This window comes from Alternaria dauci, chromosome 3 (genome assembly GCF_042100115.1).
Source record: "Alternaria dauci strain A2016 chromosome 3, whole genome shotgun sequence".
In the NCBI taxonomy this organism is placed as follows: domain Eukaryota; kingdom Fungi; phylum Ascomycota; class Dothideomycetes; order Pleosporales; family Pleosporaceae; genus Alternaria; species Alternaria dauci.
The window spans coordinates 1,570,379-1,584,384 of record NC_091274.1 but is presented as its reverse complement, the minus strand read 5'-3'; the positions used below and the strand labels follow the sequence as shown (position 1 = coordinate 1,584,384).

The following is a 14,006-nucleotide window of genomic DNA, read 5'->3' as shown; positions in this document are numbered from 1 at the left end:
AGCTGACACGTCGGACGCACTACGATGCCTATTTTCTAAGCGCTCCCATGGTACCTAAAGTGAGCTCGAGCGTCCCGAGTACCACGTGACGCCTGGGTCGGCTCGAATTGCCCCGCAGCGTGCTATTGCATCACGGCGCAGAGCTACTGCCAACAGGGCGCTTGGACGTTGCCGACACAGTACTCACACTGCTCTCTGCAATATTCCACTATGCGCTCCGTATCCGAAGCTGAGTGAGCGATCATTGCACGTGTACGTGATTTCAGTTCTAACCTGGCACAGGAAGCACTGGCGGCAGCTCGACGACTTCCACTCCCTGACCGACCTCAAGATCCACGTCTCTGCGCACAAGGAACCCCAAATCACCGCAGGACTCCGGTCCGTCTGCTGGAAGGTACCTTCCGCTGCGCCCCTCTTCCCCTCCCATCGCTCACGGCAAGATTAGATCTTTCTCGTCTTCAAGACGCTCGATCGCTCGTCGTGGCCTACCCACCTCAGCCATGCGCGCAAGACATACGACTCTCTGCGATCACACTACCTCCGTGCCATACAAAACCCAGATGAATTCGAGTCCTCGGTCGACCCATTGAGCGAGCTATCAGAGGTGTGTACACCTGCGACCGGCCGGCACCGCCATCAGACATATCACTTATTGACAAGTACTAAGTGTTAAAAGTCACCATGGGTAGCTCTCCGCGCCGACGAAGAACTTCGTGCCGAGATATTCCAAGATATCGAACGATGCATGCCAGACAATGTATACTTCCGCCAGCCTGCCACTCAAAACATGATGCTGGACATACTGTTTGTTTGGTGCAAGATGCATCCTGATATAGGATACCGCCAGGGCATGCACGAGATACTCGCGCCTTTGCTGTGGGTTGTGGAAAGAGATGCGGTAGACACGGTCGACGGGAACACTGCCGCAATGGACCACACCCTAGCCGAGATGCTGGACTCAGAGTACATTGAGCACGACACGCACATGCTCTTCTCCATCATCATGCAAACGGCAAAATCCTTCTACGCGCCGGCTGAGACGGGATCTACAACCAACGATACACCAATGCTTGCACGGAGCTCTAGGATATTTGAAGGAAGCTTGCCAAAGGTGGACCCAGAGCTGCATACCCACCTCGTAAAGCTGGAGATCGTGCCTCAGATATTCCTACTGTAAGCCACCACATGCGTCTGTACTCGGCTCCTCTAACATGCAACTAGACGTTGGATACGCCTTCTGTTCGGACGGGAGTTCTCACTCGACGCTGTCTTCGACATGTGGGACGCCCTCTTCGCGATAGACTCTACGCTAGAGCTCGTTGACATGATTTCAATAGCTATGCTGTTGCGCATACGGTGGGAGCTGATGGCAGCTGACACAAATGAAGCATTTGCACTACTACTGAGATATCCCGAACCAGCTACACCTCCGTATACGTTCATCAAGGACGCGTTGTACCTTCGCGATCACCTTACTCCGCCCGGTGGCGCAGAAATCATCACGCGATATGGCAAGCAAGCACCTCTTATGGAGCCTGAGTCAAAGTTGAACGCCCGCGAGCCGTCGCCGTCGCCTTCCTTCGTCTCCAGTCGAACGCGTCAAAGCATAGGATCTCCAAGGAGTTTTGTGACCCAACAGGGCGCTGGCATTGAGGCCCTGATACAAGGAGCTGCCAAAAACGTGCTAGATCGTGGTTCGCAATGGGGTGTAGGAAAGGCCCTACGGGATGCAGTAGGCGAAGTGAGGAAGAACGTGGAAGCCTATCAGTCAACGACAAACTCCGGGCAGTCGACACCGCGCTCTGGAGGGAGAGAGTTCCGGAAGCCTGGTCAACTGAGTACAGCCGCTGCTAGCGGGCGACCAACTCTCGAAAGGGTGCATTCAGCCAACACTTTGAAGAAGATGGAAGAGCTTGATCGCAGGAACAAGAGCCTAGCCAAAATGTTAGAAGTTGCTGTCGGCGATTTGTGGGAATATCACAGGGAGCGTGATGAGGCACAAAAAGCAAAAGAGAATGATGGAAAGGGGAGAGAGGCAATGGAAGCTCTCAGCCTTGCGATCGCGAAAGTGCAGTTTGTTCAAGTGTATCTCGATGACTCTTCCTTACCACTTCCCGTCGATGAAGCAACGGAACAAGCTTCAACTGCACAAGCCGCGATCAGCTTGGCTTCCCCAACTCCACAATCTCCGATGTCGTCGGGGCAAGCCTCCAGTGTTCCACCTCTCTCCTTGGGTACAACATCTCAGTCAACCACTCCATTGAGAGCCAACTCCAAAAACCCTACCCCTCTGAGCTCTCGTCCCACGTCACCGCCGGTTCGCACATTGTCACCCCCATCGAAGTTCGCCTCGACTCTTTCTCCCCCGTCACGTCCGCATCTCACATCTTCAAATTTCTCTTGGATGCTTGGTGAAGACTCAGCATCCTCAAACTTCGCCTCCGGTGCTGCTCACTCAACCTTCTCGTCTGATGAGAAGAGACGGATGAAGGGCAAAGGTTTCTTATTTGGAGATGACGATGATGATGAGGGTAGTATCAAGGATGGAAAGAGAGGGAATGTCAACAACAAGGGTGGAGTTAAAGGCGGCAAAAATGCCAAAGGGAAGCACACGGTAGATAACGAGGTGGAAGAGGAGGTGATTGATCTTGCCAACATGGGGAAAAGAGGCGTGATCTGAACGTTACCCACATATCGAATCTGAGTGCTGCAGGCGCATGAGCGGCCCTAAGGGCTGCGCAAGAGATTCGGGTTTTTAGCATGTCTGGCCGTTCATATTGGGTGTTCACAAGACGGCTAGTATCCTCGCCATGTGTGAAGCCAGAACTCAGCAACCTCGCGGGGAAACAAGACAAAATACGCAAAACACGATAACTCAATGACGTCGCATTCGCATATTCCAGGGTAGCTACAGCGTTCTCTACATCCCGGTGGCACATGCGCCGTCGACGCCCCACCCGACAAGCTTATATACTAGCTCCCACGTAACTTGCTCAAATCAGGTTACATGCTTGCGCCGATACCTCATGCAGCCGCTCGAATCGCCACCACAGCCACTACACACATCGCGTTCCTGCCCATGATTCGCGGATAACCCGCCTAATAGCAAACTTGGAAAAGAACCCGTGTCATAGCGTATGACCTATTGGTAAGTGCGGCTACCGGTGTCGCATCTTTTGTTCCGGAAGGGATATGTCACCGAGCCCTGAGATATAAAAGGCTTGCCCCGCTTCTGCCCCTCCGACCGATTCTCTCTAAGCAAACGATCAAAGCAACAGAACGACACCACTCCTTCAACTACCAAACCAAACTTTCGACCTCTTCCAACATACACATCAAGATGAAGGGCGGCTGCGGAAACACTGGATGCACTTGCGCCGACTGCGGCTGCGCACCGGGAGCTTGTAACTGCAACTGTACGCTGCTTTACCTTTCTTCTGGACAGCTTTCGTGGCGCATGTCCCACATCAAGTTTCTTACTAACAAATACTGTACAGAAATTTATCCTCTGGACAACTGTTCTCGCCACGCGCCACGACGGCTTTCGATCTGACGCCTGTCCTTAACGTCTGACAATTTCACCATGGAGCACGACACAAGCAACCGTAACGGCATCGAATATCACACTATCATTGAAGGACAAGGCACAATCTGGGTCATAGGATGCAGACTTGAGTAAACAATGAAAATACATGGCTTCGGCAGAATTCATCCAGCATATACGCGCGTACGCGAACCGTGATGCCTACGTGACAAGTAGTAATACTAACACAGTGGCAACAACATCACAAGCATAAACGCAACTTCACCTTGTGCAAGATTATTCGCTTTCCAAACTTCTTCCTCACTATTGATCTCAGTTGTACGTCTTTGCTCCAAGTGCACTCAACAATCCCCACACAACCTGGTCATCATCGCGTCATGTGGCGTTTGTTCTGACATTTCCTCCATTACATGCGAATCACATAACTTGCCAAGAGGAGAAGGTTTGAGAAGGTTATGCAAGAGATATGCGCCCCACATTTCCAGCCAGCTTCGAGCGCGTGGGTGAACAAAGCAGTGTGGTGAGACCAAGTGGAAGCAAGGGAGCTGATAGGTTCCCCTACAGTGCCAAACACAATCTCTAGTAGTCCTATAAGGACTACTGAGTAAGTGCACCAGCTGAGCCAGTTCGGCTGGTAAGCCGCCTCAACAACAGGTGCATGAAGAAAAGATGAAGGGCATATATATTATTCAACCTGTCCAAATAACAAATCGTAAAGGTATGGGGGTATCAATACAAAACACAAGGTGATCCAAGACTGGCCAAACACAACAAATCTTAGAGCACGCCATCTGAGCGCACGCATGCGTCGACAGCATTAGGTAAAAGAGAATTCCATACCTAACAGAAACTCAACTCGTCTTCACTGCTGTCATCCATATCAGCCACTGCTCCTTGGCCTGCCTTCCGCATCTGCCTGCGTGGTCGGATACTCGGTCGGGCGGTCGGTCGTTTCCGCAATTGAGAGCGAGTGCGAGCTGGCGTTCTACCAAGCTCGTCCCTTTCGGAAATACCATCGTCATTGTCGTCAGTAGAGGTGACGATGTGGGAGCCACGTGTACGAGGGTACTGCGATGGGAGAGCTTCACCCTGAATGACCTCAAGGCGAACCTCCTCGACCGACACTGGTGAATGGTTCGAGTCCTGCGAGGCGCTCTGGACCTCAGCATCGCTATCACTAACTTCAAGCGCCGGCTCTACGTAGATGGGTCTCTTCAGATTGCGTAGTCCGCTCTCGAGTGAGGTCCTAAGACGCTCTGTATGTCTTCGAGAAGGTAGTGCCTTTAGCTCCTGTCGTGGGCGCGGAGATCGTCTCGGACCGTCTTGTTCCTCACCGGGGAGCTCGGAGTAGTACTTGAATGGGGGTGTATCTGGGGGTGTTACGTTTGTCCGCTTCATAGGTATGACGACCTTTGGTGATGGTGCGCGCATTCGTTTCCCGAGCGAAGATGCAGAAGCCCGCGGTCTTATCTTGATAGGCGATGACTGTAGGACTTGGTTGTCGTAGTATTCCAAAGACGTGCTCTCGAAAATTGGCGTATCAGGTATGTCACCTGGAAAATGACCTTCAGCATCAGACACTTCCGTCATATCGTCTTCCGATTGCATAGGAGTGGGTAAAAGTTCCAATGCGCGGATCGGCTTTCTTGCAGAGCGACTTATGTTCTGCCTGACAAAAGGTGTGCAAGTAACCCACTCACCGATGCCCTCCTCCCACCTAAAGCCACCACTGGTAGCGGGCGACTCATTCTTCTGTGGAGATTGCATAATCACAAGGCGACCTTGTGTCTGCATTGTCTTCTCGATATCGCGTACGTAGGTCATATGCTCACCATCACCTGTGCCTTGGGCGAATTCCCTCGCTGACTCTAGAGCCAGTCGCTTCAGCGTCCAAAGTTTATGGGGTAGTCTCCAACCAGAGCTAGTCACCAGGGCTGTGACGAGTCGTTGTAGCTGATCAAAGCCATCATCTTTCCAGATACGTCCTGTGCCGCGTGCGATCGAAGAGAGTAAAGATGGGAGAGTTGAAAATATCGATGCAAGATTGATGTTGCTTGGTGAATACTGGGCGACTACCCAGTTGACCAATTCAATAGTTGTGGAGCAATCGAGGGGTGACGTCTCCGAGTATATACAACCTTCCAGGTGGACTAAAAACGATGCGAAATGTATCCAGACAGCTCGCTGCGCCATGATCTGGACATCGTCTCCGTCTGCGCCAAGGAGCATGAGCTCATCTTGGATATTTTCACGGGTAGATATAGTGATGACAACTGCGTCTAGCGCCCATACGATTCGCCGGGCTATTTCAAGCCCTGCAGGGTCATCGCGATTGCTGTTAACCAAGGCAATGCTACACAGCACAGTGAGCAGACTTGAGAAGGTGGTTTCAAGCGCCTGTCGGAGCTCCATTCGAGACGATGGTACAAATCGCCGTGATACGGAGCCAGACACTTCGTCCTCTAACAGTCGCGCATCAGGTAGCCCCATGCTTGCGATTGTAACTGTCTCGAAGAATTGGTGAGCACTTCGGAGCGTCCGATGATCGTTCTCTGATATCGTTTGAACAAGTCGGTCCCACACCGGGCGCATAGAGTCGGTCGCAAGCCACTCGAGAGGCAGAAGTTCGAGGGTAATCATGTGTTCCAGGAGATCATAGAGCAAGCGATAACGTCCTGTGTGATGAACAAAGTTCCTCACCGAATGAAGATAGGGCGATCTCTGGAGATCAAATAAGTCTGCTCGCGTGTTGGCAGGTATCGGCACCGGCTCCACAAGGGGAGCATAGGCTAGTAACAACCTCTCAGCCTCATCCCACGAAGAGGAGTTTAAACAATGCGTTACAAGGACCGACACGTTATCCAGGCTGAAGACCCTATCCGTAATGGCGTCACATATCAACGTCGTGGCATGCGCTCGAACAACGCACTTGAAAGGACGCCAACCTTGACCATGGTCTTGTTCAAACTGGGTTTCCAGATGCTCATATATTTCGTTGACAATGTCCCGGTCTTGCTCTTTCCCGTCTTCCTCGAGCTGATCTAGCGTCGCAAAGTGCTCCTCAAGCTCAATGTACGCTGGGAGCTTCCTCAAGCAGGCACCCAGGAGCGGCCTTGTGCCCTTCCACCTGGCTTCACCACCCGTTGTAGTTGATTGTAGGATGTTCGCGTAGGCTTCGGACAGTCCCTGTATGAGTTTGCGGATCTCGCCCGGCACATGCGTCGCAGGTGGATTGATGGGAGCCAGAAGAGGGCCCTTGACCTTTGAGTATCTGCGCAATGGCGAAACTGGTATTTGCGGGCTACTATGCAGCTGCGCCCCCATCCTTGAGATCAAAGGTGTGAAGGCGATCTCGCCTGGCCGCGAAGTATCGGCATTGCCAGTGTGGAGGCCGCTCTTCTGCAAGACTGGAGCCCTTCCACGACCTCGGCCTCCGTATGTTGTCTTCTTGCCTATACCTGGCTTCGCGCCTGGTCGCCAGTCCGGATCTCTAGCCTTCTCGAAGCCCCGTGGCTTGTTCGCTGGTCGGGTGAAGTTGGTCGTCTTTTGAGGCGACCCTTTAATCGCAAAGGCAGAGGAAGGATTGCGTGGCTCAGCGCTGGCGGGGCGCGGTCGCTCAAGCTCTTTGCGTAGCTTTGTGAGTTTGGATGAAAGCGGTCGCAACAGGCGATTGCACCTGGAGGTCGTCCATGGCAGCGTGTCGTCGGTCGACATCGGGATAAGTATATCGTCTAATGCATGTGGAAGCAATACACGCGGGTAGACTTGGCTGTAATGTGGTACGTTAATGCTATGTGTGCATGTTGTCGTGTTGATGTTTGTTTGTTTCACCACCATCGGCGGTCGGCGTTAAGGGCCAACACGCGTTGTTTTCTCCGCCTCCACAGGGTGTTTTCACTCGGGCAAAACTAACATGGCAACATCTTCAACGTCCCGATGACATTCTCCTGCAACGCCGCTGCACGACTTCAGTCTCGAATCTCAGACAGGGTTACTTGTACCATGGGCCATCGGACCTTGGCGTGTATTATCTGTTTCCTGCTGGTGTGCGCCCCAAGTCTTGAAAGACGACGCAGTCATTGCACTCTGGTAGTCCGTAGCGACTCATTTCGGTCCTTGCCAACTACACAGAACGTACGCGTCTATAGGTGGTATGTTATTATGGTGGGTAGAGGCGATTGTCAGTACGACACTGCATTAACGAAGCTACCCAGCAATTGGCGCTTGGCCTCAATGTTTCGTCCAGGGTCCTGTCCAAGACATGTCTGCCACATATAGATTGCCTTCATTTGTACATGGGAGATTCAAACTGAATCCTTTAACTGCATGCTAATCGAAGGTTGTTAGATGCTACTTTTGTCCTCTCATCATCCTACCATGTCGCCGGAGATCGAGACGGAGAGCGAGATTTTGTTACGCGCCGGGAACAAGTAAGCAGTAAGACTCGTGTTTTGCGACAGCTGACGCCCGACGCAACAGGCTTACCCTAGCAGCATCGCATGTGCTTCTCTTTCTCCGAACACCACGGCACATGCTTCCTGAAGCCACAGCTGTCAACAGACGTCACTACAACTGTTCTGGAACGAGGTCTGCTTTTGTATGCAAAGATGCGGCGGCTCCTGTCAGATTCGCGTTTTTGTCGATCTAGGAACCGATCCGCATCGGAAGGATTTCGTGCATGTTAGGGCACATCATCCTACTGGCCGGTAAGCGAAATAGTGAGCGGCGAGCAAAACGAAGCCAGGAAATTGACAACTGCGCATCGAATCTCAGAAGCGGCCAAATCTCCGTTCAACATTGATTTAGCAGTGGCAGGATATAACGGGCAACGCAGGGCGCCGGACTGTGCTCATTGACCAAGGCTGAAGGATCGCGACGAGAGGTGTGCGGCAGTCCAGACATGGAGCGCCTGCTCCGAATCGCGTGACTATCGATAGCTGCGAACGCTTGAGCTAGGTCCACCACAGCGCTTATGTAGGCGTGTCGCATGTCAGGAGTCGCGGAGAAATCGTAACGGTGAGAAGCGTTTGCATTCTAGTGAAGGAAGAGAACAGGCAACCCTCTTTGAGACCCAGTACTGGGGATCGTTGACTACGTTTCGAGATCGTGGGGCCTAGACGGACTTCGTCATCTGTTTGAAACAACGGTAATCAGACACTTCTTCAGCGGTCGCAGTGAAACGCCCGGGTCTGCCTGGCGCTGAATGCGGCGAGAGTGAACATGGAGCTGTCCGACGTCTCTCTGTCGGGAACTCGTGCAAAGAGGGGATAAGGACTTAACCTTCGACTCGTATTTTGCAGCGGCTGTATTGTGGAATGTTCCGGAGTACGTCATCCTCAAAGCCATTAGACTCGGACGTAGTGTGCTTTTCCGATCTTGCGCGCGACAGTAGGATGCAGGATGGATCCAGGCTAAAATGTCAAGTTGAGCAGCCGTAAGTCACAACCGTGCGTGTTGAATGTGTTGTGGCGTCGCCGTTGAATTTGCCGTGGATCATATCGCGCGCTCTAAGATGCGTGGCGCTGACCATGCGTAATTTGTAGTATTCGTCAACACTAACCTGCGATAACAAGTGATATGGTAGGTGTCACAGCAGGTACTACATGAGGACATGTGCAATCAGTGCCAAGAGCCACGTCGCACAGGATGAAGGTTGTAGCTGGGCCCTGGAGCTGCCAATGAAGGACATGGATAACCGATTGTATCCTCGAACTCAGGGCTCATGGCGAACTGCCGCGGATTCTGGCCGTATGCTTATTAACTGTGTGTAGGGTTCCTGAGACAGCCAGACCAAAGTGGATTGACAGCGACCAAGGACTGGGTTACCGGGCTGGGGTGAGAATCCGCGGTTCAAGTCTCCACAAGACGGAACAATTGGAACAGTCAGTCATGCAATACGTGGGGAGCCACAGCATGATGCCAGCAGACATGGATGCGTTTGAGATGATGTTCGCACAGGCGCCGGCGTAGCTCATTGCCAACGACAGTCAGTGGCCGCTTCTACGACGCTGGCTGAGTGTCGCATATCTTGGTTAAGATGGAGGCCGCTGAGGAGTAAGAGTGCCCAGCGAAAGCCGACACCAAGTGATAGCACTCGATCGAAGTACTGTAAGCGGGGAGGCGCGCCGTACGACAATCCCAAGCCAAGACGAGGCGCTGCGGAGACGGTGAAGTAGTTGCGGAGAGATGACCAAGGGCCGTTGCAGGCATGGCGGGGGTGGATGGAGTGGTTGTCCAGGCACCGTCGTCGATAAGCAATCCCGCGTTGCAGGAAGAGTGGGCGACGGATCCTTGTTTTACATGCCGCGCGCCGTTCAGCAAACCGCCAGCTCCGCCCGGCGCAGCATGTGTTGTTTTGAGGCGTTGCAGCCTCGATGACGCAAGGCGTGGTGCGAGAGTCAGTGGATTTGTTCGGAGCGATGAAACGAGCTGGACTCGTAGTGGCTCGCGTGTGGCGTACCTTCCCCGTTTCATCGCGCGATGCCCGAATAGCAGGCTGCGCTACAGCGGCCGAGCGGGGCCATTGCAGGCGTCACCCCGGTCACCAGCGCCAGGCACTCCCTCCAATCCTGCACCAGAGGCTGCGATAATCAAACCCGCGCATTGCTCCCCTTCTACCCACATGCCCGCTGCTGCGTAGCCTTCTTCTTCTCTTCACCCTCACACTCGTTCAGCCCACAGCCACTCCTTTGCGCCTCGGTTCGCCTTGGTATTCACCTTCTCTTCGTCGCTCCCGCGTGCTAGTCCTCGCTTCCCCGCCGGCTCTTTGCAATATAATCCCCTGGTTGGCGATTTTCCCTCGAGGCCCTATCACAGCAGCCAATTCCTCCTGCATAACGGCTACTCACCATCAGCTGGGTGTTTGCTTTATCCCTGCTTGATTAACTCGCCCAATCCGCATTTCGTCAACACCTCCTGCAACGTCTGCTGGGCCTGCATTGCGCCTGCCGACAACCCTGGGCTCCTGCGCTGAACCCAGTTCATCCCAATCTACCATAGTGAAGCCTGTCACGACGCACGACCACCTCATCGCCACGATCCAAGACAACGTCTAGGCTGCTCTCTCATCACCGATCCGGAGCAAGTGCCGTTGTGCTTCTTCCCACCCACCCATCCCCGTCTGTCGTTTGCTGGCCAAGACAGACTCCACTCTCTACATATCTCCATCCCCGCCTGGTATACCCTCTCCCCTTGGACTCCTCGTCATCTTTCTATCCATCACGACAATGTCTCTCTCCCAAGTCATGAGTGGCCTTTCAAAGCGTGCAGGTGGTGGTGAGGAAGACCCAACTGCTGGCCTGGAGAATGTCGACGTTCAGCACTACCTCGGATACATCTGGTGGATCATCGTCGTCGTCTTTTTCCTGTACCAAGTCATCCTCTACTTCGTCCGTTACATTCGCACCGTAACATGCCTGAACAACGAAACCCAACGATACTTTGCAATCCCCAACCGGACTTACGCAGCTTTCAAGAAGCACTGCCTCGATGCGCCCCTGTTCCGCACCCGTCACCACCGCGAGTTCAAGCTCTCCTCCGCCATTGGTGTTGGAACCCTGCCCAGCCGTCTGCAGAGTTTCTTCCTCGTTGGCTATCTTGCGGTCAACATTGGCTTCTGTGTCTGGAGGATCGACTACAGCACCTTCTCCTCGGGCGCCGGTGAACTCCTCAGCCGTTCGGGTATCATGGCTGTCATCAACATGATTCCGTTGTTCCTACTTGCTGGTCGCAACAACCCCATCATCAAGCTCACCGGTATCTCTTTCGACACTATGAACCTCATCCACCGCTGGTTTGGACGAATTGTTATCCTCGAGGCCATCGCCCACACTGTATGCTGGATAGCAAACAAGGTGCACACGAGTGAGTTTAATTGCTTTCGGTATCACAGAAACGCATCACTGACAAACTCATAGAGGGCTGGGGTGCTGTGCAAGCGTCCATCACTGGAAGCGAGTTCATCATGACGGGTTTCATTGGAACCGTTGCATTCGTATTCCTCCTGATTCAGTCCCCATCGCCAGTGCGTCACTCCTTCTACGAGGTATTCTTGCACGGCCATATCGTTGGTGCCGCCATTGCGCTTGGCGCTGTATGGGTGCACCTAAAGGAGCGACCACAACAATTTATGCTCTATGGCGTACTTGCTCTCTGGGTCATGGAGCGCACATGGCGCTTTGTCCGCCTCGTCATGCGCAACGTCGGAAATGGTGGTACCGCATGCGATGTTGAAACGCTTCCCGGAGACGCCCTCCGCGTGACGGTCCGTATGGCTCGTCCTTGGAGGTTCCGCCCTGGCCAGCACGCATATCTGTACATTCCTTCCGTTGGACTCTGGACCAACCACCCATTTTCTGTCGCTTGGAGCGAGGAGGAAGAAGACCTCACCATTGGCTCCTCCATCGTCGATGAGAAGGGTCTTCCCATGAACCGCCAAGACATTCTTGAGCACCACAGGACAAGCATGTCTTTCATCATTCGACGACGAACCGGTTTCACCGACAAGCTATTCAGGAAGGCAGATCTAACCGCTGCCGGCAAATTCTCCACTTCGGCATATGTTGAGGGCCCATATGGTAAGTACCCAAACTGGTTTTCCCCAGATTCTGCAATATCGCGGATATTGTTTCAATTTAAACGACCCATGCTAACGTCACACTGCAGGCGGTGAAGACCTCAGCTCTTATGGCACAGTTATGCTGTGGGCTGCTGGTATCGGTATCACTCACCAGGTTCCCCACGTTCGTGATATTGTTGCTGGCTATGCAAACGGAACCGTCGCCACTCGTCGTCTCACCCTTGTTTGGATCATCCAATCGCCCGAACATTTGGAATGGATCCGTACATGGATGACACAGATTCTGTCCATGCCGCGCCGTCGCGAGATTTTGAAAATCCTGCTGTTTGTCACTCGTCCTCGCAGCACCAAGGAGATTCACTCGCCATCCTCCAGTGTTCAAATGTTCCCGGGGCGCCCCAATGTCCAAGCCTTGGTCGACCAGGAGATGCAAGAGGGCATCGGTGCTGCTTGTGTCAGCACTTGCGGCACTGGCGGGTTGGCGGATGAGCTTCGTCGCTCTGTCCGCAATCGCGAGTCCCAGTGGAATGTCGACTTCCGCGAGGAGTCTTTCTCGTGGTAAACGTGTCTCTGCCCTGTTTCATCGTCGTTCTCGTCGTATCGGTATATCCTCTCGTCCGTTGATCTTTAGTCTTGCAATCTATCATGTTCGGAAGGGACCACCGTCAGATCTCATGAGGACATGCATCTATTTCGCTGTACACATTAAATTTCGTTTCTCTACCGCATCATCTCATGATTCGGTCTCCTTATACACTCCTTGTATCTTATCCTGTGGAACAGGCACGAAGACAAAATATTCATGTGGTCGAGCACGCCCAGCCAGGAACGGCGTATGGCTAACTGTCAATGTTATCATGTCACCACAACGGTCTCTTCACGAGCACGGCGATGTTCATCTGGCGATCAAAAAGTCTACTTTGTTCACGTGTGTACATATCAGCATCCGCTACTCCAGAAATCATGGTTGACATAAACAGCACTTTACTCTACCTCGATTTTCCTAGCATGCGCCTTGTCAATGTTGCGACCGGTATGCTGCTTCTTCGAGCCAGACTAGCCCTGTGACTAGCGCGACATCGTTCTATGCACACTGCCGCGATTGACAAAGCTGCTACATAAAGCACACGCTTTGAACGGCGGCGAGACGGCAAAAACACCGATACCCTTAAGAGATTGGGCGATATCCGCCAGTAAAAACCCGTACCCACCAGAGCTGACTGACACTACTGTAAAAGTCTTGGGACGCGCGGCTGCCGAACCGGCGAATCTGCCTATCAAGACCACTTGTTTCAAAGTCTTTGATATCGATGCTACCACTCGATACAACAATGGACTTTAGGCACCTGACGGTTACGTACCGTCCATTCTACGTCTCTGGTGCGCGCCTCCACGTGCCACGACGTTGAGGTGGACAATGGTGCGGTTGTTTCAAAGCGCCCCATTATCGCTCAACAACTGGTTGCGATTTGCCAACATCTGTGGTTCACGGCGTACTCGTGCGGCGTATGCCAGGCGCCCAATAACCGCTGCTGTTTTGAGGTTCGGACCATGTGAGGAGATCCGAAGGCGCGCGAACACCATGTGGCAGCTGAAGTTGATGCATGGTTTGAACGGAAGGCTTGCAGCTGGATGTAAGGGTATGAAGATCCCTCCCGGTGTTTGTACAGGGCTTTCGCAGCGCAATGCTTGTAAATGTGCATTGTGAAAATGGAGTATGTATGATTCCCGACGCGTAAACCTATTGGCAAAGGCAACTACACCAACTCGATCCCAGTCAGATATTTACATCTGGGGTATATGTTCCTCGATCCATCAAAGGAAAAGTCAACCCATCGGGCATGTCGCAAGCGTGACAGATCTCAAGTCTGGACCGTCTTGACT

The 14,006-nt window shown here is 52.9% G+C and overlaps 2 protein-coding genes across 2 annotated transcripts; both read left to right on the top strand.

Annotated features, from left to right (window-relative positions):
- Nucleotides 1-210: 210 nt before the first annotated feature.
- Nucleotides 211-2,680, top strand: ACET3X_004175 (uncharacterized protein; the record flags this gene model as incomplete). The annotated part of the gene is made up of 5 exons (XM_069450351.1): nucleotides 211-233; nucleotides 283-394; nucleotides 446-604; nucleotides 677-1,173; nucleotides 1,222-2,680. 5 exons carry the CDS (start codon nucleotides 211-213, stop codon nucleotides 2,678-2,680), a joined length of 2,250 nt encoding a protein of 749 aa, XP_069308153.1.
- A 7,501-nt stretch (nucleotides 2,681-10,181) lies between these two features.
- On the top strand, nucleotides 10,182-13,050 carry ACET3X_004174 (uncharacterized protein). The gene is made up of 3 exons (XM_069450350.1): nucleotides 10,182-11,407; nucleotides 11,461-12,120; nucleotides 12,209-13,050. The coding sequence occupies exons 1-3, from the start codon at nucleotides 10,771-10,773 to the stop codon at nucleotides 12,682-12,684; spliced, it is 1,773 nt and encodes a 590-aa protein (XP_069308152.1). The 5' UTR covers nucleotides 10,182-10,770; the 3' UTR covers nucleotides 12,685-13,050.
- Nucleotides 13,051-14,006: the final 956 nt, after the last annotated feature.

Excerpts from the sequence above, each read along its gene's own strand:
- ACET3X_004174 (XM_069450350.1), top strand. The coding sequence starts at position 10,771 with ATGTCTCTCTCCCAAGTCATGAGTGGCCTTTCAAAGCGTGCAGGTGGT. Across the intron at positions 11,408-11,460 it reads AGCAAACAAGGTGCACACGA|AGGGCTGGGGTGCTGTGCAA; the intron begins GTGAGTTTAATT and ends ACAAACTCATAG. Across the intron at positions 12,121-12,208 it reads ATATGTTGAGGGCCCATATG|GCGGTGAAGACCTCAGCTCT; the intron begins GTAAGTACCCAA and ends GTCACACTGCAG.